Here is a 23,166-nt window from a genome sequence, read left to right as displayed (position 1 = left end):
ACACTGCCATCTTCCAGTATCCTTCAAACATAGGTGTCTTGCACCCTTCATGCTCATGTGTTTCTATGAGGCAAATTATGTCTCTATCCTCCGCAATAGGCCATAATCCAAGTCCTCGTCTCCATGGATAACCTTTGCAGTTCCAACAAACTAATCTTAAGGAAACCTGTGTATGACTTGATTGCTATTTATTTTGACATGCAAGACTCACATTTGAGTCTTTGTCCCTGCTTTCCCATACTGAACTTGCTTCTTGATTTCTTGTTGAAGAGTTTGTTGCCTCTTCTTTATTACCATCTTGCTGCTCTGTTTTGGAAGGAGGTCCAAATCGCACTATCACAACTTTGCCTTTATAAATCCATGCTCTCTTGCCTTCATCTCTTGCTGCTCTAACCTTTAACATTTCCTCCCTCCTTTCCTCCTGTTGTTTTACAATTAGATCTTCTTCTAGGAAAAAACGAGAACCCCTCAAGAGATGCTTCTTGCTTAGAATGATATATTTATCATGCAAGCTAGGCATGATGACTTTTATGAGCCTAGCTCTCTTAGCATTAAACTTACCCACCCTCCATGCTCGGCATATTTGTCCTTGCCATATCAACTTGTCTTTCAAAAAGTCTCTTGCAAGGTTAGGAATACATTCATTTTTCCTATAGTCTTTCACCCCTTTAATAATTATGTTTGCTGCTCTATTTTGTCTTTTCTTGCCTTCACTATTTTGCATCCTATCAACCTAAATGTTTATTTCTCCTTTCTTATTAATCAAATTACTAATAACTTAAACCCAAATTTTAAAAACTTTAATAAAATAATTAATAATCCCATAAACTATTTTTAATCTCATAAACGGAAAAATATCCCATCACTTTATTTCATTTCCTATCTCCCATTTCTCTCATCGACCGAATCTCGCTTCCGAGGGTTTCTAATATTTCCTATAAATATTCGGTTCCTCTTCGTAGTTTGAATGGTTACGCTGCAATACATAAAATCACATTATAATAAATACAAAAAAAGCTTCGAGTGAAATCACAGATTATTTTCTTATTTATTTGCCTGAGCAGCTACGCAGCTCCTCGCGTCTCGATTCACAGATTCGGGCGGTTCCTTTAGTATGGCTATGTCCATGTCTTTTCTGCCACGTGTTCGGTCGCTTCACTCCGACGAGGTGACATCCGCTTACAACTGGGCACGCTGCGAAGGCGCAAAAGCTTCTGGACTTTTTATCCCCACGCCTATGTACCTCTATAAAAGCTTTTGTTGCATTTTTCATATAATCCCGAGCCCTGTAAAGGGTTTCGAATATGAAATTCAAAAATCGATGTAAAAGCTTTGATACCGAGGCACGTGAAGGCCGTCAAGATAAGTGTGTAAATTGCAATATAACGATGTTGAGCGTTTATTCTTTCATGCTCAATGGTCCTGGATTCGAATCCTCTGAGCACTTATTCTTTCATATTCTTGCTCCCGTATTCGAATCACTTTCGGTGACCTTTTAGGCATGGTTGACCCTTCCTTTTAGTTAGGATTCCGAAAGAATCAGCGCTTTGTTTTGTCGCGGCATTTGTTCTACTATTTTGCCTGATTTGAAGGAAGAAATGACTGGAATTTTGGATTCTATGGTTATAAATAGCGGGGTTTCGGTTGCAGCGCCATGCTCCACTGTCCAAAGCCGGAACTGCATTCAAAAATCTGGATTGAATCCAGTGTCACCTTGTCTCCAAAGGAGCCCTTGGTGAGAAATTTGTTTAATATTCCTCTTTATTGCTGGCATTTAATTTCTAGAACGTGTTACAAATTAGATAAGCTCTGCATCTGATTCTTTTAAATGTAATATTCAAGCCACGAAATTCAATTCCCTGAATTCTACTTATTTATCAGATCTAAGGCTAGATGCAGAAGCTTTAGAGCGAAAGCTAGACTATATTGAACACATGATTTATTTCGTGATTCTGCGTGTTTACTCTGCAGTGCGATACTTCTGTTTAGAATACATGGACGTATGTTAAGTCAAATTAAGGTAGTTGAAACGAAACTCAAGATGTTAAGGCTACAAAAAACTCAGTTGTCTGATTACATTGTATCATACATTGAGATTTAATGCATAGTAATAAGATTTGGATACGAGTACGAATTCTAATACGATTTGGCACTTCAAAAGACCCAGTGAAAAAAATCATAAACAGCTCTAATACGGACATATACATCTCATGGATACCGAAATATGCACTTAGTTCCAAATTTTCGAAGAATTTGAACCTCAAGTAGGCACCCTAAAGCAGAAATGTAGTTTATATTTCCTTATTTTTTTCGAGTTTTTAGTATTCTGGGGTTTTAGCACTGTAATTATTTTGTGTTTATGGGTTTGTGGGGATAAAGGACATAGGTATATTATCAACAGAGCAAAAATAAGTTGTCTGTACTGTATTCGTACTGTACAGAAGATTGCCTGATTTTTTTGTTGTTGTTTAAATATTTTATTTTATTACTACCAAATTTTCGTACAGCAAAGGCCAATACAGTCGAATCTAGCTACTATGGTTGAAGGCTACTTTGACGTAGTTAATTGAACCTAGATTTATAAACTTTGTTTAAAGATGCTTGTGACTCTTCGCAGGTTTTACTAGGCACTATTAGGTCAATTTCCCATTGAGTTGCATCTGAACCCCACTTTGAGATGAGATCGTAATTGTTTTTGTATTTTGGAAAGGCTAATTATACTCTCCAAGTCAGCCTGTTGGACTCTCGGGTCTCCTAACAGGCTGATCAGTTGGATCTTAGTCGAGTCAAAACTCACTCTGTCTTACGAGGTTTGATCGGGACTTGGCTCACTTGCGAGTCTTGGTGCCAAGTTATTCTGAGTTATAACAAGGTATTTGCTGAGATATTCCGAGCTGCCAAATGGCTTCCTGTTGTAAATAGGCAGTCATAGAGTCTAAAAGTCAATAAATCCAATTGCACGTTATTTAGAGATTGCCAATCCTTCGTTGTTTTTCCTATACCGGAACCTGGCATTGCTTGAGGATTTCTGCTTTATTCATTCTCTGGAAGATCTGGTGTAAATCTGTTTTTGAAACTTGAAACCAATGGGCTGCCTGTGACGGTTGAGTTACATATGTTGCTTATGTATTTTGGTGTATATATAGTATATACATTAATATATAGCAATGAAAAGTAAGTAATTTCCCCTCATTTTTTGTGTTTGCAGAAAATCCATTTTCAGATCTATTAAGTGCCGAGAACAAGTTTTATTCTTGCTGTGATGTCTGATGTTTTTGCATCCTGTTATCTTTGTTTCTGCAATTTGTTGCCTGTGACTGTGCTATAGATATATATTTTTATCATTTTGCTGCATGTTCTGTTTCTTTTTCATGGTATTAGATCTGCTGGTAGTTTGCAGAGTGTTTGAACTCCCAACTTGAATTCTCTCTCTGTATTGTCTTTGACGATAAAAATATTCAGAAGTCAAGTTCTATAAAATGGCTGTGAGCATTTTTGCAGTCACAAAATCTGATATGGCAATTCGGTGCCCAGTCTCCGGGAACTTTGGATATTATCTTAGAAAGGGTGCTGCTTGACATTGTGAATGGGAAAGAAGCTATGTTGCATGAGTTTCTGGAACTCAGGAATGTTGGGAACTTGGGTACGGGTGTCAGGAGCGGCTAGAAGTTTCCCCAAAATTTATAGGAAACGGCTGATTGGGAGCATCAATATTATATAATAAAAAATAAAAAATATAAAAAAAATAATTATATAATTCAAAATTCTTATATTTTAAAATTTTTAAAATTAAGTTTTAATTTAACAATAATAAAGCTAACCAAATATGTTACCATTGCGAAGTGTTAAAATATTTTATTAAATCTTGATATATAATTTTATTATCACTATTTTAATACGCTATTAATGATATATATTAAATCAAGATATAGGAATAAATGCTGATATATATATATTATTATATATATATGGATTCTCTGATGTGAATAATGTTTTACTTAGGGTATACATCCATGCTATGCAAGCGAGCTAATGGCGCCTTTTTTTATTATTCTACGAAAGAAAAAGCAAAGGAATGAAAACAACGACAACCTCTAGGGAACTTGGTCAGCTAAGAAAGCAAACAGTGGGCAGGCCACAACACAACTAATTTGGGCGCCAAGAAGAGCACCGCCAGGGTCTCAATGCGGCTTTCCTCATCTGCCCTTTATAACACCAACAAAAGCGGAGGGTCTGCACAATTCACAAAACAACATTCCATTTTTTGTTGAATTGGGTGGCAATGGAGATCGAACTGGAGGAGGGATGGGTGAGGGGCGCCAATATTGGGGCCGGAGCTCATGGCATGGTTAGCCTTACCATGAACAGTTCTAATGGGCAACTCTTTACAGTCAAATTCGCAACCGGTTATAGTTGGGCACTGGAGAATGAGTATAGGATTTTGTAGTGTATGGACTCTCCATATTGAAAGCGAGTGTCTAATCAGAGTCTAAAACATAATATGCTGGGAACGCTGAAATTCCCGCTCCCACGTTCCTAGATCGAACTCCTCTACATCCCAGAAACGTGCCGTCGTTCCGGTTGCCGTTTCGTAAGATTAGGTAACGTTTCGGTCCCGTTCCAAAGCTCCCAGGAACGTGGGAATCGCTGAAACAGGTTCCCTACATGTCGGGAAGGGTTCCTGTGTAACTAAGGAAAGAAGTGAACCCTTGGCTTATGAATGTACTTAGTGGATTTCTCCATTGAAAGCATTGAGGTTAACCCATTTCAATGATATGTTACGATCCTCCCTAGTGATGTATCTACTTTCATCACTATTTTTGTGTTATGAAACCAGCTCACAAAAAGATAGAAAAGAAAGATCAACGCCTTAGAAATCAACCTCTTCGAGGGGGCAAACTCCTTTACATTACACAAATGAACAATTCTTGGATGATACAAATGACAAGACCTCCTTTCTACATATAGGAGTCTAAGGAGTCCCAATACAATCAGAGCCTACATAACAATAATATTGGAGGCGTACAACAATAACAATAGTGGGCTTCTATGGGGCATAATAATAACAATACGGGGACTACATGGGCACAACAATATAATAAGGGGGTTGCACTAATAACAATAAGGGGTTACACTAGTAGTATAGGGACCTAACATGCCCCTCTCCTTAAAAAAGTATTTTCCTCAACGCTTGAGTAGTTCTGGATGCTTCTATATAAAATTCTCGTCCTCCCATGTGGAATCTTCAGCGGGTAAGTTCTTTCACTTGATGAGATACTCTGAAATTGATCGATTTTGTAGCTGTCGTGTTCTTGTTTCCGTGACTGCTTCAGGTTCCAATATGATTTTCCTTCGTCGTCAAGTTTCAACAATATTGTTTGAACTGGGAGCTTGTCACCTATAACCTTCTTTAAGCATGAAACATGGAAAACTGGGGACACTTAGGAAGATGCAGGAAGTTCCAATTTGTATGCCATAGTACCAATCTTTTGCAGCACCTTGTAAGGACCACAGTACTTTGGTGTTATTTTATTATCCTTCTTAGCTTGCTTGAGGGACATTTGTTTGTATTTGTAAAAATACATAATTGCCTACATCAAAACTTCTTTCACTGCGATGTTGATCTGCCTGTTGTTTCATTCGATTCTGCACCAAAGTGGGGTTATCCCTTAAAAGATGGAGAATTTGTTGTTGATGCTTGATGCGATATTTCACTGCTTGAACCTTTTTCTTCTTGATATGTCCTTCTATATTGAGAGTTTGAGGAGTGGTAATTCTTTCCAATGCATTACAAGATATGGTCGGATTCATTTTATGATGCTTGATGTGATCTTTCACTTCTTGAACCTTTTCTTCTTGATATGCCCTTCTATCTTGAGAGTTTGAGGAGTGGTAATTTTTGCCAATGCTTTACAAGATATGGTCGGATTCATTTCTTCTTTCTCTAGGGTTGGTTCCTGGTGTATATCCTCTTCTTTTGACGTTTCTTGATCCTTTTTTCCCTCCTCTTCACAATCTATGTAAAATAATTTCTTCTCAGCACACTTATGACCTTTAGTGTATTTGCTATCACAACTGTAACAAAGCCCTTTTTCTCTTTTTTCTTCTAATTGTTGTGGTGTAAAACTTGTAGGTTGTGGAAGGCTAGGAGCAAAAGCACTTCCATATTTATAGTTGTGAGTGGTAGGATTCCTTGTTTCCATAATTCCACTTTCAATTTTTCTTGCCAACCTAAATGTCTTCTCCAATGAATCAAGTTCCCAAAGACGAACCTCATGTTGAATGTTATCCTTTAAAGTCCCTATGAAGACATCAATCCTTTGCTTCTCTGGAATATCATTTACCTTGGTCCCTTATATTCAATTTTTAAAAGTCCTCAATGTGATCTGCCATTGAACCCTTTTGTTTGAGATTTATCAATTGGCTAAAGAAGGTGTTGCTCTTTGTATCCTCATAATGTGCTATCATTTCCTCCATGAAAATTGACTAGGTGACAAGTGGTTTACGAGAACAAAGTCCTCTATACCATACAAATTGATTTGGTTCTAAGTATAAAGATGCAATATGTACCTTTTGTAACAGTTGTACATCATGTATATCAAAATATTGCTCCATCTGTAGTATCCAATTTACTGGATCCTTGCCATCAAACTTTCTCATATCGTTTTTTCTTGATTTTAGGAGCTCGATCTTGAATCTATTGTATCTCTGAAATTTTGGATCTCCAAGGTTTGAAATTGCGACCTGCGGTAGCCCTCTGCGTCCCCTTTCCAATGCCACCAGTCTGATCGAAATTGGATTCTCGAAGAAAGAGTTATGCCCAATCTCCCAAGATGACCTGATTATACGCTTTTTTAGTAGAGCGAACTTGTACGAGTTACCACATGTCACTGTTTCAACCTTCAGACCTGAAACTGATACACAGAAAACTACAGGCTGTCCTATTTCTATAACTTCTTACGAAATTTCAATCTGATGCTCAGAAAGAAAGTTATGAGTATTTTCCCCAGGTCACTTATTTGAGATATAATTCGGGGTCGTGCAAAAACCCTAACTACCTTGGATCATATCTCCGAAAATATAGCTAGACATGATTTGGAATTCGAACCCAAGCTTCAAAGAGATTTCAGCTCACGTTGTTTTTTTTAGCTTCTGAAACGTTGCAAAAAACAAGTTATAACGAAAATGCCACGATGACTTGTTTGGAGCAGCGAAACGCTAGAATCCAAAGCTCTGATACCAAATGTTATGAAACCAGTTCACAAAAAGATAGAAAAGAAAGATCAACGCCTTAGAAATCAACTTCTTCGAGGGGGCAATCTCCTTTACATTACACAAATGAACAATTCTTGGATGATACAAATGACAAGACCTCCTTTCTATATATAGGAGTCTAAGGGGTCCCAATACAATCAAAGCCTACATAACAATAATATTGTAGGGGCACAACAATAACAGTAGTGGGATTCTATGGGGCATAATATTAACAATACGGGGATTACAGGGGCACAACAATATAATAAGGGGTTGCACTAATAACAATAAGGGGTTACACTAGTAGTATAGGGACCTAACATTTTGATTAGGTAGTTGAAGGTGGCTATTGAATGTGGTCCACCATTCTAATTAATGTAATGGCCATTGGTGGTTATGACTATTGTTAGTTGTAGGTCTGTAAATAAGGAGGGAAGCTCATTGTGGAGGTGTTGTGTATTTTATCTTGTGTCTTAGGCAGTGTTTTAAAAACTGTTTTGAAAAACCGGTTACCGGTCAAACCGGCCGGTTAGCAAGCTGGCCGGTCCGAACCGGCCAAAAAACCCGGTTATACCTTGCATTTCACCTTTTTTGGGCCCTAACCGGTGAAAACCGGCCGGTTTAGGACGGAACCGGCAGGTTTGTATCAAACCGGCCGGTTCCGTCCTAAACCAGTCGGTTTTTGGCATGCCCACCATAACTTGCAAAAAGCGGTTTTCTGATTGTGGTTTAGGGGTTTTGGGGGGGAACTAAGGGTGTTTTCCCTCCAAAAACACCCTCTCGAAGCTATAAGAGGCCCCTCTCACTCTCATTTGTCTCACACAACTGATTTGGAGTGTTTGTGAGTTTGTTTGTGAGCTTGGAGAGTGTTGAGTTTTTGCTGAAGTAGTCATCTTGGAGTTGGAGTTGGAGCTATTTTGGAGATAGTGTGTAGCTGTCAGTGGAGTTGCCATCTTCAAGAGGAGGTTAAGGAAGCTAGTTTGCATTTCCAGGTAAGGATTTGCACTTGAAAATTCCTTATTTGACTGTTGTCCATGAATTAATTTTTTTTATGTGTTATAAACTTCTCACTTCTATGATCTACCATCCAGGGAGTCATCATGCCTCCAAAAGCCAAAGATACTGCATGGGCTCATTGTGATATGATTGATGGCAAAATGATCTACAAATATTGCCAAAAATCCATTCAAGGAGGGGGTATTAACAGGTTCAAGCAACACTTGGCTGGGATAGGAGGCCATGTAAAGCCATGTGGAGCACCAAATGAAATAATAGGGCATATTAGGGTAGAATACCTTCAGAAGTTTGAGACTCAAGTCACTGAACCAATAGAGAAGTTTGTGACTGCAAAGTTTGGGAGTCGAGACTCAACCAACTGAGTTTGATCATGATGACTGAGACTCATGAGAAGTTTCAACTTCAAGTGATAATGTTGATCACTATTATAGTATTACTATTATCATATATGTAGAGTCTACACTGAAGTCTTGTAGTAGGCCACTGGCCCCATAGTTTGTAGGCTTTGTTTTTGCACTCTAGAGGCCATTTAGAGCCTCATTGCTTATGTATTTTGTCGATGATATGTATTGCACTCGGTGCCATTTTGATATATTCACCTTTACATGTTATATAAATGAGCAATCTTTGCATATTTTGTCTCTATTGGCTTGGAATCATGGTTTTAAATCTTAAAAATAGTTTTTTTCATTAAAAAATAATTATTTAATGTATTTTTCTAAAACCGGTTCGTTTAGACCAAACCAGTCCTGGTTAGACCGGTTCCGGTCGGTAAACCGGTTCATTAGGTGGACCGGTCCGATCACCGGTTCCGGTTTTAAAAACATTGGTCTTAGGCTCTATTTGGAGGTTACCACCTTGAAAAGGTTAAGAGAGTTCCTCCTCTCTCAAATATGATGACTAATATAGTTCTTTTATCATCACATTGTGTCTTCTTGATGTTCCTGTTACTATTCTTAATGTTCTTGTCATGCATGGAGGATCTTATCACATAAGCTACCCTGCTTAAACAAGCAATGAAGATTGGAAAGTAGAGAAAAACTAGAAAGAGCTCAAATTTGTTCTCAAATCCATTGAATAAAAGTGGGGAACAAACTATAAGTAACTCTTAAAATTACTATTGGCCAAGCATGCAATTGGAAAACTTTGGTCACTTGGCCAAGGAACTGAAAATAACAACAATTCCTATGTACTTGTGGAGCATTCTAAACTATTTTTTCAAGCTTGAAAAATTTCCCCCATAGACAAACATGCATGTAAACTTGTAGCTATATTATTTCATTCAAATTTTTAGAGGCCTAGAAGTGAAATGTGATTCCCCTATATTATTTCAAGGTGCTTATAGTTATGAAGGATTATAAATTGGCTATGCTTGGTGGCTTCTTGGGTGAATTTTACATGGCAACATGGGAAATCAAGAGGACAATATCCTTTTTGATGTTAGTAGAAAAGGAGGATACAATTCTTGAAGCCATGACATATATTAAAAATATCGATAAAGGTTTGAGGTCCAATATTAATTGAATGAAAGCCCAATTCTATATGTTGACAATTCTATTGATACTCTTAATTGTTTGGCAACATATGATTGAAGAGCTTAGTTAAATGGTCAAATTTTAAGGAATCTCTTTTAGATTAATGCCTCTGTTAGTAGAACATTGGCAATATGTTGTTGACATGGTAGAAAAAAAGACTTCATATTGGGTGACTATGTCATTGGTTGATCTGGATTTATGCAGGAATGAAATGAAATACAAATTTAAACAGAGCACAAAGATACAACAAAAGAGCAGAAATTCATTTAATTAATGACAGGTACTGAAAACTGTTTACATGCATAATAAAACAAACTAGCTTGGGCGATGGTAGTTTATCTTTGAGAAGAGATGTGATGGCTACATGCCTTCTACACTGTGTTACAATGAGGCTCGAAGGCCTTTTTATTATTGAGAAACAATGGAAAACCCAAACATCCAAAAACCTAACCCTAAGAGATGAGACGCCAAAAGTTTGTAGGCCTTGTAGGGATTAGTTGGAATGCCAACTTTTCGGGGTCGTAATTTGGCCATATTATCTCTGTTTGGCGCGCACAATACCTCGTTAGGAAGATCTATCCGAGGACGACAAATTTTCTCGGCAAACGCCTACCTTATGGACTATGGGTTTGGCACGTTTAAAAAAAAAACGCCATTTAGGGCCTCAAAATGGCTCCGGAAGTTCTGGGCCTGAAGAACTGCCAAAAATAGAAAGCTGTGCTAGAATTAAGGAAACTTAAAAGAAATCATGTTGGGGTCCAAGTAGAACAGGCGGATGGCCACCAATATCCATCTGGATCATTGACACTTCACTGGGTATTATTGATATTAAGACCTAAGGTGTAGCCCTAATAAAACTTAGCCCCTTATTCCTAGTGGACATAGTTCAACTATTTTCTATAATTGTAAATAATACTTTGCAGAAATTTTGTGCTTTCTCTGGCTTTAATGCAAAACAGAAATTTCACCTCTTCAACTAGAGTTGTCCTAGATTTTAACCCTGTGAATTTTTGGCTTTTGGGTTGTTATGAAATAGAGTATAACGATGTAAAAAGTACAATATTTCACTTTAGTCCAATCTTCTAGGCAATCCAAGGTGAAAAAATACGAAACTATCTTGATAAGTTTCAGCCCTCTAGTGTCACTTATGACACATAAACTAGATCTGAAAATTGAAATTTCACTTTTACATTAGTTTTAACAGCAGTATAACAGCAGAATACAGATATAGCGAAAGCAAAATAACAATTAAATTCTTCAATGGTGATGTCAAATCACTCATCAAATTGTCTTTTACTTATGTCAAAACATCACGACAATATAACTGAAAATAAGAATAGATGGAAAGCATATATGTCTGAAAATAAAATTTGAAAATTGCACAAGTTTTGGACAGCTGAAAACTCCATTAATATGTTCAAAGATTAAGTTGAAGTACATATCATAGCCTTATCACAAGGCTAGTACAATCCATTAGCGCTCGAAACCCCAACTAGAGAAAACAATGAAAATCCTATATCAACCAAAGAGCTAATGGAGATCCTCAAACAGACACATGGATGTATACTTATTACTGACCAACCAAAGATCCTCAAGCGACCTATCACTAGCTTGAATCCCGTGAAATCTTCCTCAGAAGTCTTGCCCCCCACTATCTTGGGAGGACTCTTGTTTTGCACATATATTGCATTGTTATAGGTCTCTACCCAAAGAAACATAGGTAAATCCTAGTCATGTAGCATAGCCTTGGAAGAAATGATGATGGACTGATTCTTTCTCTTCGCAACCCCATTTTGCTTAGGGTTTTATGAGACTGTCATCTCCCTCTTGGTCCTTGCCTCCTTGCAGAATCCTTGAAGTGATTGGAGATGTACCCACCCCCATTGTTTGACCTCAAGCCCTTGATCTTCTTGCCTGTCTTGCTCTCTGCCTAGGCCTTGGAACTCTTGAAACCTACTAAAGAAGTTATCTTTGGCCTCCATGAAGATGATCTAGGTTTTCATGGAATAATCATCAATGAACGTGTAGAGTCCCTAGGGAATTTTTGCCCTTAGGGTTTAAAAATCACAAAACAATTTTGTACCAAAATAACAATGCCTTCTACAGCCTTTGCCAATGACAAATTGAATGAAATAATGAACATATGAGCAATAGTAATAGTGTATATCAATCTGTAATCCTTATGGGTTTACTTGCTAATATAGTCATAACATTGGGCAGTTAAGACAATAGTCTACTGGGAACTGTATTGCATATTATTTATAGTTCATAAAACCAACCTTCCATATATATGGGTATGAACCACAAATCCCTCAATCTTCTCATAGTAATTGAAGTGCAAATAACTACTAGGCTAAGTTGCACGAAATGCCAAAACATTTCGGAGTTTCTGAAACCGGTACGTTTAGAAACGTCACCTCCCAAAAATGGAAACGTTGGACGAAACATCATCATCATATATATATATATATATATATATATATAGTAAAAGTGACATTTTCCTTTGTCTTTCATTTTCATCCTTTTAACATTACCATGAAATGACTTAGGATGTTTGAGAGTGGTTTTGACTTCATTGGATTTCATATGGAGAAAGTATAATTTTAGATCTCACTCAAAATCTAGCAGACTTAACAGTTTTCCAAGATTTTAGGATTGGGGGGATTGCAACACTACATTGGATTTTCTCATGTATGAGGGTATGGAACTAGTATTTAATCAAGTGCACTAAGTCTTGTATGTACCTTGATTATAGTGGCATTGGTTGTTGAACTCCTCTATCATGAGCCTATGAAAAGAATACTAATCACTCAAACAAAATCTTGACTTGACATGCTATGATCTTTCTATCTTATTTTAGTGCTTAGAGGTTGATATTGATGATGAAGATCCCAAATTAGGAAATGGTTTTGATGATATGTAGGTATTTGTTGTAGCATAATTTTTGGATGCTAGAGGTTGTGTGGAGCTTGTTTGTTGATGTATTTCTGGTTTAAGAGATGGATTGCACCCTTACATGCTATATAAATGGTTTGGATTCATATGGATGCACATGAATATATATGTTTTTTTATAAAGTTTGAATATTTATGTGTTTTTGGTTGACCATTTTTTTGGTCCGGTTTCTATATGGTTTTGACCGATTTCCGGTTTGGAGGGTGTACTGGTTCAGTGACCGGTTCGGTTCTTATATATATATATATATATATATATAAATTTATAAATAAGTGAATAGCACATTATCTTGCAAGATAAAAGGGAATAATACCCATAGATGACCATTTAGAAGGAAAACCAAGTCTATATTAACTTTCACAGATGATTACATGATGGTCGAGTTTTGATTAAGTTTCAGAGTCAGGTTCCTAGAAGTTTCATGCAACATAGCTACTAGGTTACTAACTATTTTGCTAAACTACAAATATGTTTGACCTAATAATCAACCTCAGATTCTAGAGCAACCAACTTGTTGTCTCCATGCTATCTCACGGCTGAGGTTAATAGGTTCATACTATACCTAAATCCACTTGTGGTCTCAGATTAAGAGTTTCACTGCGTCACTGCCCTGATTGCCGAAATATTCCTACTGTTAAGGTGAGAGCTTTGTTTCCAGTTACCCACCACCTGTAAGTGACACCCACCCACCACCTATGGGTGACACCCATAGGAGAAATTTTTCTCCTTCATTGTCTTTAGCCAGTAGCCCCTTGCATCCACCAGATAGCTCGATGTGCCATCATCTCCGCCACTTGAAGCAACCATTATGCACCCTTCCCATCTGTCATGATCATATGTTTGAAGGCGGGCCTTCCAACCCCAAAGGTATGGATTTCATTATGTAATTGGTTATTTTTGCTTACTTATCATGGACACTTCTGGGAATGGATTAGTGGGGGGATTTGGCGGAAAGAATGGGCTTGGTCTGTACTCTTGTCCCCTCATCCAACTTGGTGGTTAACCTTGTATCCTAGTCCCGTGGGATCTCCTTTATTGGCCACTAGTTTTAGGAGTGGCATTACATGGGAAACTCCGATTTTGGTTGCGTGGTCCCGCTTCCCGACATCACATACATCACTCCCCTCTGCTCATTATGACCCCTTTTTACATATTTTCCATTTGGTCCACATTTGTCCATTGGGTCCACAAGGAGTTAGCCTCCCCCTCCCCTTGTCCACACTTTGGGTTGGGCCTGGAACGTTGCCCCAGAGGTTGATGCAACTAAAAAGAAAGTTAAAAGCATAATTTGGCCACTTACAATAGGAAATGTACCATAAAATGAAAAAGATGGTCGGGGCATAAAATTTAGCACGACGACAAAAGCCGAACATGAGCTCTACCCCTTATCATGGCCATCATCTTGGTTCTTAGGGCCCTTCTGTGAGCCTTCTGCATCATTAAGGAAACCATGATTGTCCCATCCCCTGGTGGGTGATGAATTGCCCAACCTTAAGGGGGTACTCACTACTATATCATTCACTTCATGCTCTCATTCCCTGGAGCCCTGAACAATTATAAGAAAAATCAATAAAAGGCAATAGGCATATGAAGAAGGGTGGAAAAGCAAAGGCCAAGGTAACGCATGTACCACGATTGCTCCCTCCTACATCTATAGACCCATGTGTGGGCTTCCCTTGCTATAGCTACCCTTGTACCATGGCATGTGGCTTGGAGCCTTCCTTGTTGCCCCACTCCATGGACCTGTCATTCCGTTAGACGTTGAAACCACCTAATAGGGTCCTTGATTAGCCTCCCTCTTGAACCTAGGGACACCTATACATTCTAAAGTGTTAAATTTGGCAACTAGGGCCAAACTCAACCTTGAACAACTCATATGATGCAATTGATATTTTTATTGGATTCCTCTTTCCGAGAGGTGTAGGATTGATCTAAAGATCACCTCATTCTGACATGTACAAATGGAATTATGAATTTATTTTGGTTATGGACAAATTGTCAAGGTCGACCATCAATCTAATGTAGGATCAGAAGCCTAAAAGACATGTCTATTCATCCTCAACATTGCATATAAATAGAAGGTGCATCTACCTCATTTGGACGTCATTCATTCTCACACAAATCTCTCTCTCCTCATTTGATTGGGTCATACAACTTCAAGGTGACCTTCTCTCTCTCCACACGTGCGAAGGACAGACTGCATATTCTGTTTTGGGCGTTGATTGAATTGCAGGAAGGGTTTGACCAGCGTTGATTGAGTTGCAGTTGACCGAGTTTGACTGCGTTTTCTGTTTTGGGCGTTGATTGAATTGCAAGAAGGGTTTGACCAACGTTGATCGAGCTGCAGTTGATCGATTTTGACTGCGTTTTTCTTGTGGAAATTTCTGTTTGGGCAGGCTGCATTTTTGGGCACAGAAATCGAGGCAAACAAAGTTGTTTGACCAATGTTGACCGTAGGTTTGACCTCTGCATTGACCAAGTTTGATTGTCATTTTCGACACTGTTTTGGGTTGATTCAGATGACTATTGGAGGCCAAGTTGACTGGGTTTGACCAAGCTGATTTGAAGGAGAAATTCTGCCCCGTTGACTAGCGTTGACTTTCTGGTTAGGGCTTCCTGTGGTTGTTGTTTGACTGGACATATTTGACTTTGATTGGGCAAGTGAATTTTGCATATTGTACTCTCTCTCTGCTGAACTTTTGAAGAATAATAAGAAGAGTTGATCAAAGAGTTTCCCCACATTGGGGTTTGTCCCTGGCATGCGCCACGGCCCACATCTTGTGTCCTCTTGTCTTGGTTTGTCTTCTGTTGTTTTTATTTATGTTCTATCTGCATTTACTGTCATGTTAATGTGATTGCTAATCTGGAAATTGATATTGGGCTAATAAGAAAATTGAAGTAAATTGCTCTTAGCATAGAACATACCATTGTTATCTAAAATTAACATGGCATTAGAGCTGAGGTGAAGACAAAGCCCAAGCAAGAGTTAAAAGAGCAATCACTGAGATTTGTTGGACAAGGACAAGAGTCAATGGCCTCTGCATCTTACTTCAAGCCTGATGACAAGCTCAATGATAAGTCTAATTACCATGCATGGCAAATGTCTCTTGATTTGACTTTGGAAGAGCGGGCTGTTATGGACTATGTGCAGGGAAATATTTCTGAACCTCCTTCAAATGCATTGGCTGCCACGAAGACAAGTACAAGAAGGGTGAAGTCAAAGCAAAGAAGATTATCAGGGATTCTATTAGCAAGCATTTGGTTGCATACATCTCCAATTTGAACACATTTAAGGAAATGTATGACAAGTTGGTTGGTATGTTCAAAGCTAGCAATGCAAACCAGTTCTCTTTCTCAAGAACAAATTGAAGGACATAAAGAAGGGAAGAGGTGAAGATATTCAATCCTACTTCATGAGGATTACCGAGATAAAAAATGATCTTCTTTCGATTGAAGAAAATAGGGAGCTCACTGTCATTGCCCTTGGAGGACTCCCTCGTGAATGGCATGTGTTCAACACTACTATTCTCAACAATGATAGGATTCCAGGTTTTAAAGAATTGCTGACTAGATGTTCTCAAGAAGAAACAAGGATGATGGAAATGGATATGCCTTCAAATAGGAATGATCCAACTGCATTCTCCACTCATGCTAAAAAGAAGAACAATGCAGGTTCAAAGAAGCAATGTCAAGGAAGGTCGGGATTTAAAAATGGAAGAAAGGGAAGATGCTTCATTTGTAACAAGTTTGGCCACTATGCTAGGGGGTGTCCTAATAGAAGGGATACACCTCATGATGTTGACAACCACAACAACAATAATTTCAGCGGCAACAACAATCAAAGGAATGACAGGTTCAACAACAAAGGAAAAAAGGAATGCTCCCGCTACTCAACATTGAAATGGTCGCTCTCCCAAAAGATCAAGAAACTCCAGGTATGATGAATCTAATGTTGTTGATAACAAGCAAAAATAATTTTATCTTATATCTGCCCTCTCTACTACCTCTCCTCTGGATACTTTGGGAAATTGGTTGATTGATAATGGTGCCTCAAGGCACTTCACTGGGTATAAGGAAGCTCTTTCAAATCTAATTGAAAATGATGCAAATTTGGAAATTATCCTTGGAGACAATGCCAGCTTTCCCGTGAAGGGAGTTGGGAATGTTACTCTTCAATTGAATCAAGGTAACACCATTCATCTACAAGTAGTACTATTTGTACTTGATCTAAAGAAGAACCTGGTATCTATCTCGGCGATGGAGGACAAAGGATTTAAGGTGGCATTCATCGATGGAAAGGTACGTATTTGGAATAGAAATTTCAAAGAAGCATTTACACTTGGATTCAATGTTGATAACCTATATCAAGTTGGAGGAAATACAGTAGGAGCTTTGTCTTGCGATACATCACTTCAATCTGAATTATGGCACTGGAGGTTTGCTCATCTACATTATAAGGCTCTACCCGATGTGAGAAAGATGGTAACAAGTGTGCCCGAAATTAATGTAGAACATGAAGGTGTTTGTTAGGGATGTGCCGAAGCAAAACATAAAAGGGGATCATTCCCCTCAAGTGATAGCAAGACTATTGACCTATTGCAGTTGGTTCATTCTAATCTATCTGGTATGATGCTCGTAAATACTTTGGGAGGATATTTTTATTATGCTATCTTTGTGGATGATTTCTCTCACAAAACTTGGATATATTTGTTGAAGAAGAAGGACGAAGTATTCTCATGGTTCCATTATTTCAAAGCCTTGGTCGAAAATCAAACTGGGAAGAAGATCAAAATATTGAGGACTGATAATGGAATTGAATATGAATCAAATGAGTTCAATGACTATTGTAGAGAAGTTGGCATTAAGAGGGAGACTACTACCGCATATACTCTTGAGCAAAATGGTGTTGTTGAAAGGAAGAATCACAAGTGAGAGATCTTAGAAGTTTTGATCTTAGGCATTCATCATTATTGAATATTCCTTAGCTCGAGGTCATCCTTCATAGGTCTTTCTTGGGGAGCCTTTAAGCTTTTCTTTAAGCATTTGAACCATTAATTGAGCCTCTCCTTTGAATGGGCCTTGGAAATCACGTTATACCTTACCATTAATCTTATCATTCAAGTGATTTCCTCCCTATCGGGAATCCTTCCATCGGTGAAAGTCCATAAAAAGCAAGGGGCATCGACTGAGCTGACAGTGGGTCCTTGTCCCGTTGTTGCCATTTGGTCTAGTAGTTGTCCATTAGGTACTCCTTGTAGGGCCACTGCTAGATTGAGCGAAAACATTTTTGGCGCCGTTGCCGGGGACATGAGATGTGTGTCTTTTCCGCATATGACAATATTGACATATCATTCTTGGTGACTCCATTGGAAGAACGAAGCCCTAGTTCTTCACTGAACTTCAAAGTCAATGCTTGTAGGGTGAAGCAAGCATCTCTCAAGGCACTTCAAGTTCACCCTGGCGACTCCATATCTAAAATCTTATGAAGATTTGCATAAATGGATCATTGGAGAGGCCTATTTTATATGTTTCAAGATGATAACCCTCAATCCAATGATCATGATAGCCAAGGGGAGTTTGATACCCCTCTTTATGGATCTCTTGGGAGCCATAAGATTGAGGAGCCTTCCCAATGCCCTGAAAGGGGGTTGTGGTTCTTCCCAAGATACGATGATTGTAGTCCACCTTGTTCCTTCCTCGATAATCAGGATAATGTGATTGTGGATGTGCCTGAGCAATCTATCTCTTTATGCCATGAGGAGGATATGCCCGAGCTTGCTATTCATAGAAAGTTTATGAGCTTGGTCGTTGAATACTCCATATTCTCATTGCAAGAAAGGTTGCACAAGTTGGATTCCTCCTTTCCCTCCTCATCCATGACCCTTGATGCATGGTCCTCAAATGTTCCCACCCCCCACCCTTACCATTCATCGAGCAAATCTTGCAATGGGAAACATAATGTTTGGGTCCCCTGCCTCATAATGGTTCATAAGGGAAAGTGCTTTTATATTGACTTAATCATATGTTGGTTGCATTGGCTGTATGACTATACTTAGCATTTGCACAATGTATCCATGCATGCTAGTGTAGGATGCATTGCATATTGATTTTTGCATAGCAAACATCATCATATTATGTTCTCATGTTAGATTAAGTGCATTTAGAATTAAATTTTATTTCTTGTTGATTTTTATGGCCTAACAAAAGCATGGGCGATCACAAGACGCCGCAAAAACATGTTGCCTTGTGTGCTTAGTCTTTGATGTGCAGGTAACAGGTCTGCAGTCCCAAGAGATTGCTGGTGTTCTCATGACCTCCCTGTTCGAGTACGTTTGTGCACTCTATTGAGAGATCATGTCCTAGTTGGAGCCAGATGTTACCCACCACCTGTGGGTGACACCCATAGGAGAAATTTTTCTCCTACATTGTCTTCAGCTGACAACCAACAACCCCTTGTAGCCACTAGATAGCTTGATGTGCCATCATCTCCACCGTATCTCCAGAAAGAATGGGCTTGGTATGTATTCTTGTCCCCTTGTCCAACTTGGTGATTAACGTTGTATCCTAGTCCCATGGGGTCTCCTCTATTGGCTACTAACTTTAGGAGTGGCATTACATGGGAAACCCCGATTTTGGTTGCATGGTACCTCTTCCCGACATCACATACATCACTCCCCTCCGTTGATTATGACCCCTTTTCACATATTTCTGATCCGAGTCCACATTTGCCCATTGGGTCCACAAGAAGTTAGCCTCCCCTACCCTTGTCCACACTTTGGGCCGGGCCTGGAATGTTGTCCTAGAGGTTGATGCAGCTAAAAAAAAGTTAAAAGCATAATTTGGCCACTTCCAAAAGGAAATGTACCATAAAATGAAAAAGATGGCTAGGACATAAAATTTAGCACATGGGAAAAATCCAAACATGAGCTCTACCCCTTATCATGGCCATCACCCTAGTTCCTAGGGCCCCTATGTGAGCCCCTGCATCATTAAGGAACCCATGATTGTCCCAACCCCTACTGGGCAATGAATTGCCCAACCTTAAGCGGGTATTCATTGCTATATCATTCACATCATGCTCTCATTCCTTGGAGCCTCGAGCAATTATAAAAGAAAAATGAATAAAAGGCAAAATACGTATGAAGAAGGGTGGAAAAGCAAGGGCCGGGGTAACTCATGTACCACGATTGCTCCCTCCTACGTCTATAGACCCATGTGTGGGTTTCCCTTGCTATAGTTACCCTTGTACCATGGTCTGTGGCTTGGAGCTTTCCCTGTTGCCCCACTCCATTCCATCAATATTTCATGTGATACTTGCCATCTAACGAATGTACCATGGACCTGTCATTCACTTAGGTTGAAACCACCTAATAGGGTCTTTGATTAACCTCCCTCTTGAACCTAGGGACACTTGTACATTCTATATTCCATTATGGAATGGCATGCCACTATGAAGTGCCCACTTGGTTCCATGATTTGTAAGCTCATTTGCTCAATTGCACTAATGAATTGTTGTACTGGAAGGCAAGGAGACAGATTGGATTTTATACAGGATTGCAGATGGGTTTTCATCTTGGGGTTTGGTCTCCCTATACGAGATCCAAGCCCTACAAAGGGTCTTAATGGCATTTATAAGGTGTGTGTTGAGAGCCATGAGCCTCCACTATAACATAGAGAAGATATCCACACCATGGGATCCCTTAGCACTACTTATTGCTTGCTCGTGTACCACTTGTTCGATGATCATGATGACGCAACTGGACCACCTAGCCCAACTGGCTACACACTTTCACCACACTTGGTAGTTGATCTAGGGCCTAGATGGGGTTTTGTCTCTCATAAGGAGACAAGGGAGGGCTTGCATCATTATTCCAGCCCTTACAGATGGAGCACATGCTTGATCGATTCAGTTGGAGACCCATGAGGATGTTCTTTGTGCCCCCACAACCACTTGAGAGCACCACAGGTCATTTGCTTGGAGATCAAGGGGCCACCCCCTTCATCATTGTTATTGGAGCCCTCCTACTTATTTTGGCACATGAGGAACTTCATTTGGCCTTCCAACGACCCTTCTAGCTGTCTTTCTATCATTTTGACCCTCTTGAGAGGTTAATTATTCTTATTATGGAGCTTTTTGGTGGGTTTATCACCAAAAGTACTGTTATTTTGCACATTATTTTATTATAGGGTCATCATTAGGCTATACTAGGCTATTCGAACCCCCTAGAGGATTGTGTAAATAGAAGAGAGGTGTTCTCTCTCATTCATTATCACTTGGATTTGGGATATATCTTTCTAAAGATTTCAAACCTGCAACTTGTGGAATGATTTGGATGATTAAATGCATTTTGATGTGTGGAATATTTTCGCTATCTGTCTTGGAGCTTCTATTTGGCAAGTTTACAAATGGATATGCTCTTTTTGTCATGTAAGTGCTCTTTTCATGTGAATTTCATAATGTTTCATGTCTAATGTATGGAATGCTATGTCATGATTTTAGTTGTGCCCTAAAAATTAATGCGAATTTATGAAACACTTGTAATCTTGGCTTGCTGCATATGTTATTCATCTTGGCAAGAAGAATGAATTTTTCTAGGGGTAGGTATTACCTTGAAACTCCATCAAATATTGCATATCGAAGTATAAAAGTCTAAAAGTATCGAAGAGCGAAATTTCGTGCACCTTTTACCTTGAAACTCCACCAAATATTGCATATCGAAGTATAAAAGTCTAAAGTTGCACTGAAGCTACATCCACAAAGAGCGTAGCTACTTCTTTAGGCCTCCTTGAAGAGTGAAGTTCCTAAATCTTGATCATTTTGACTCCAATCTTCCCCATAGCGAGACATTGGTCCTAGATCCATGGTGATCACATTAACTTAACGAATTATCATTCTTTCACCTCTTTACTTCCTCTCTTTTTGTCCCCCAAGGATAAGGAATTTTTTTAGGGCTTGGTGCTAAATTTTAGGAGGAGGAATTTTAAGATTCTGTCCTGACAAGTTTCTTCATTTATGTCTCCTTTAGGCATCCTCCAATTTTGAACAAATTCTGATGGTGGAATTTCAAATAAATTGATGCCCTAGCTATCACACGAAGAGGGAACCCTTGAAGCTGCTTTGACTTGGGGATTTCTTAAAGGTTTGCACTTCGTAGTTTATCATTCATAACCTTTTCTCTTAGCTATAGGGGATCATTGGATGAGCATTTACCATGGTATATCTCTCAACCCTTGGTTTCTTATAGTATTTCTCTCAATGATTTTTTTGTGGAAAGTCACCCTAGGTTCTCCCAAAGCTCACACTTTAATTGAATCTTTCCATTGAATGAGCCATCCTTGCCTCATTTTGAACCCTAGTATAACCACATCAATCACAAGTGAGGGATCTTGGAAGTTTTGATCTAGGCATTCATCAATGTTGAATAGTTCTTAGCTCGAGGTCATTCTTCATAGGTCTTTCTTGGGGAGCATTTCAAATTTTCTTTAAGCATTGGAACCATCAATTGAGCCTATCCTTTGAATGGCCCTTGGAAATCACGTTATACCTTGCCATTGATCCTATCATTCAAGTGATTTCCTCCCATTGATGAAAGTCCGTAGAGAGCAGGGGGCATTGACTGAGGTGACAGTGGGTCCTTGTCCCATTGTTGCCATTTGCTCTAGTAGTTGTTTGCTAGATACTCCTCTTAGGGCCCCTGCTAGATTGAGCAGTAACATGTCCCTAGTAATGTTTCGGCCACCACAGTGTTGTACTCATTTGCTACTCCAACTGAACTTTCTTACCGTTCTGGGGTTTGGTCTCAGATTGCTTTTTCTGCCCTAGGATATCTGCGTGATCCCTGTCGATCTGGATAAGGTGTCTATTGCTCAACGAATTTCGGCCTTGCGGCCTATGGCTTTGCAACTTTGTGGCCTGACCTGTGGTCTAAGTTACTTAAGCACTGACTTCTGACCAGAAAACAATCGAAATTTCTCTTAGAGATGGATGAATTTTTGCCTCAAGAAACCACCAAATTTCTGCCTCAGAGCTCTTCGAATTTCTTACTTAGAAATGCCACGAATTCTGCTGTTTTTCCAGATAGATGAATTTCATGATTTCCAAACTAGAACATATGATAAATGAGGATTTTTACTAACTAGGGTGTAATCTTTCACCACCAAATTTAGTAGAGAAACAAGTCTTAAAACCCTCAGAGCCTTAGGCTCAAGAAAATTAGAGATATTCCAATCCAATTGATGGTGCCCTATTGATTTTGATTCTCCTCTCTTTATAGATTCTTTCATGGGCTCCCAAATGTGAGGTCTTGTGAATGCAATCCCTAATTTTTGGGTTTTTTTGCCCCAACCAACCCAACATTAGAAAAATTGGGTTTTCCCCCTTTATCAAGACTTTAGCCTATGGGGT

The 23,166-nt window shown here is 39.0% G+C and overlaps 1 protein-coding gene across 1 annotated transcript in view; it reads left to right on the top strand.

Moving 5' to 3' along the window:
- The first annotated feature begins 1,243 nt into the window (after window positions 1-1,243).
- Window positions 1,244-23,166, top strand: part of ISA3 (isoamylase 3) — a 382,462-nt gene continuing 360,539 nt past the window's right edge. The window contains exon 1 of the mRNA XM_089430864.1: window positions 1,244-1,735. Coding sequence (XP_089286990.1) covers window positions 1,599-1,735 — 137 coding nt within the window. The 5' untranslated portion in view covers window positions 1,244-1,598. The remainder of the gene's footprint in view (window positions 1,736-23,166) is intronic.

The sequence above is a fragment of the Pinus tabuliformis genome, chromosome 6 (genome assembly GCF_031772625.1).
Source record: "Pinus tabuliformis cultivar Carrire ecotype Pingquan chromosome 6, CPIR1, whole genome shotgun sequence".
Classification (NCBI taxonomy): Eukaryota; Viridiplantae; Streptophyta; class Pinopsida; order Pinales; family Pinaceae; genus Pinus; species Pinus tabuliformis.
This window is presented reverse-complemented; position numbering and strand designations above follow the sequence as displayed.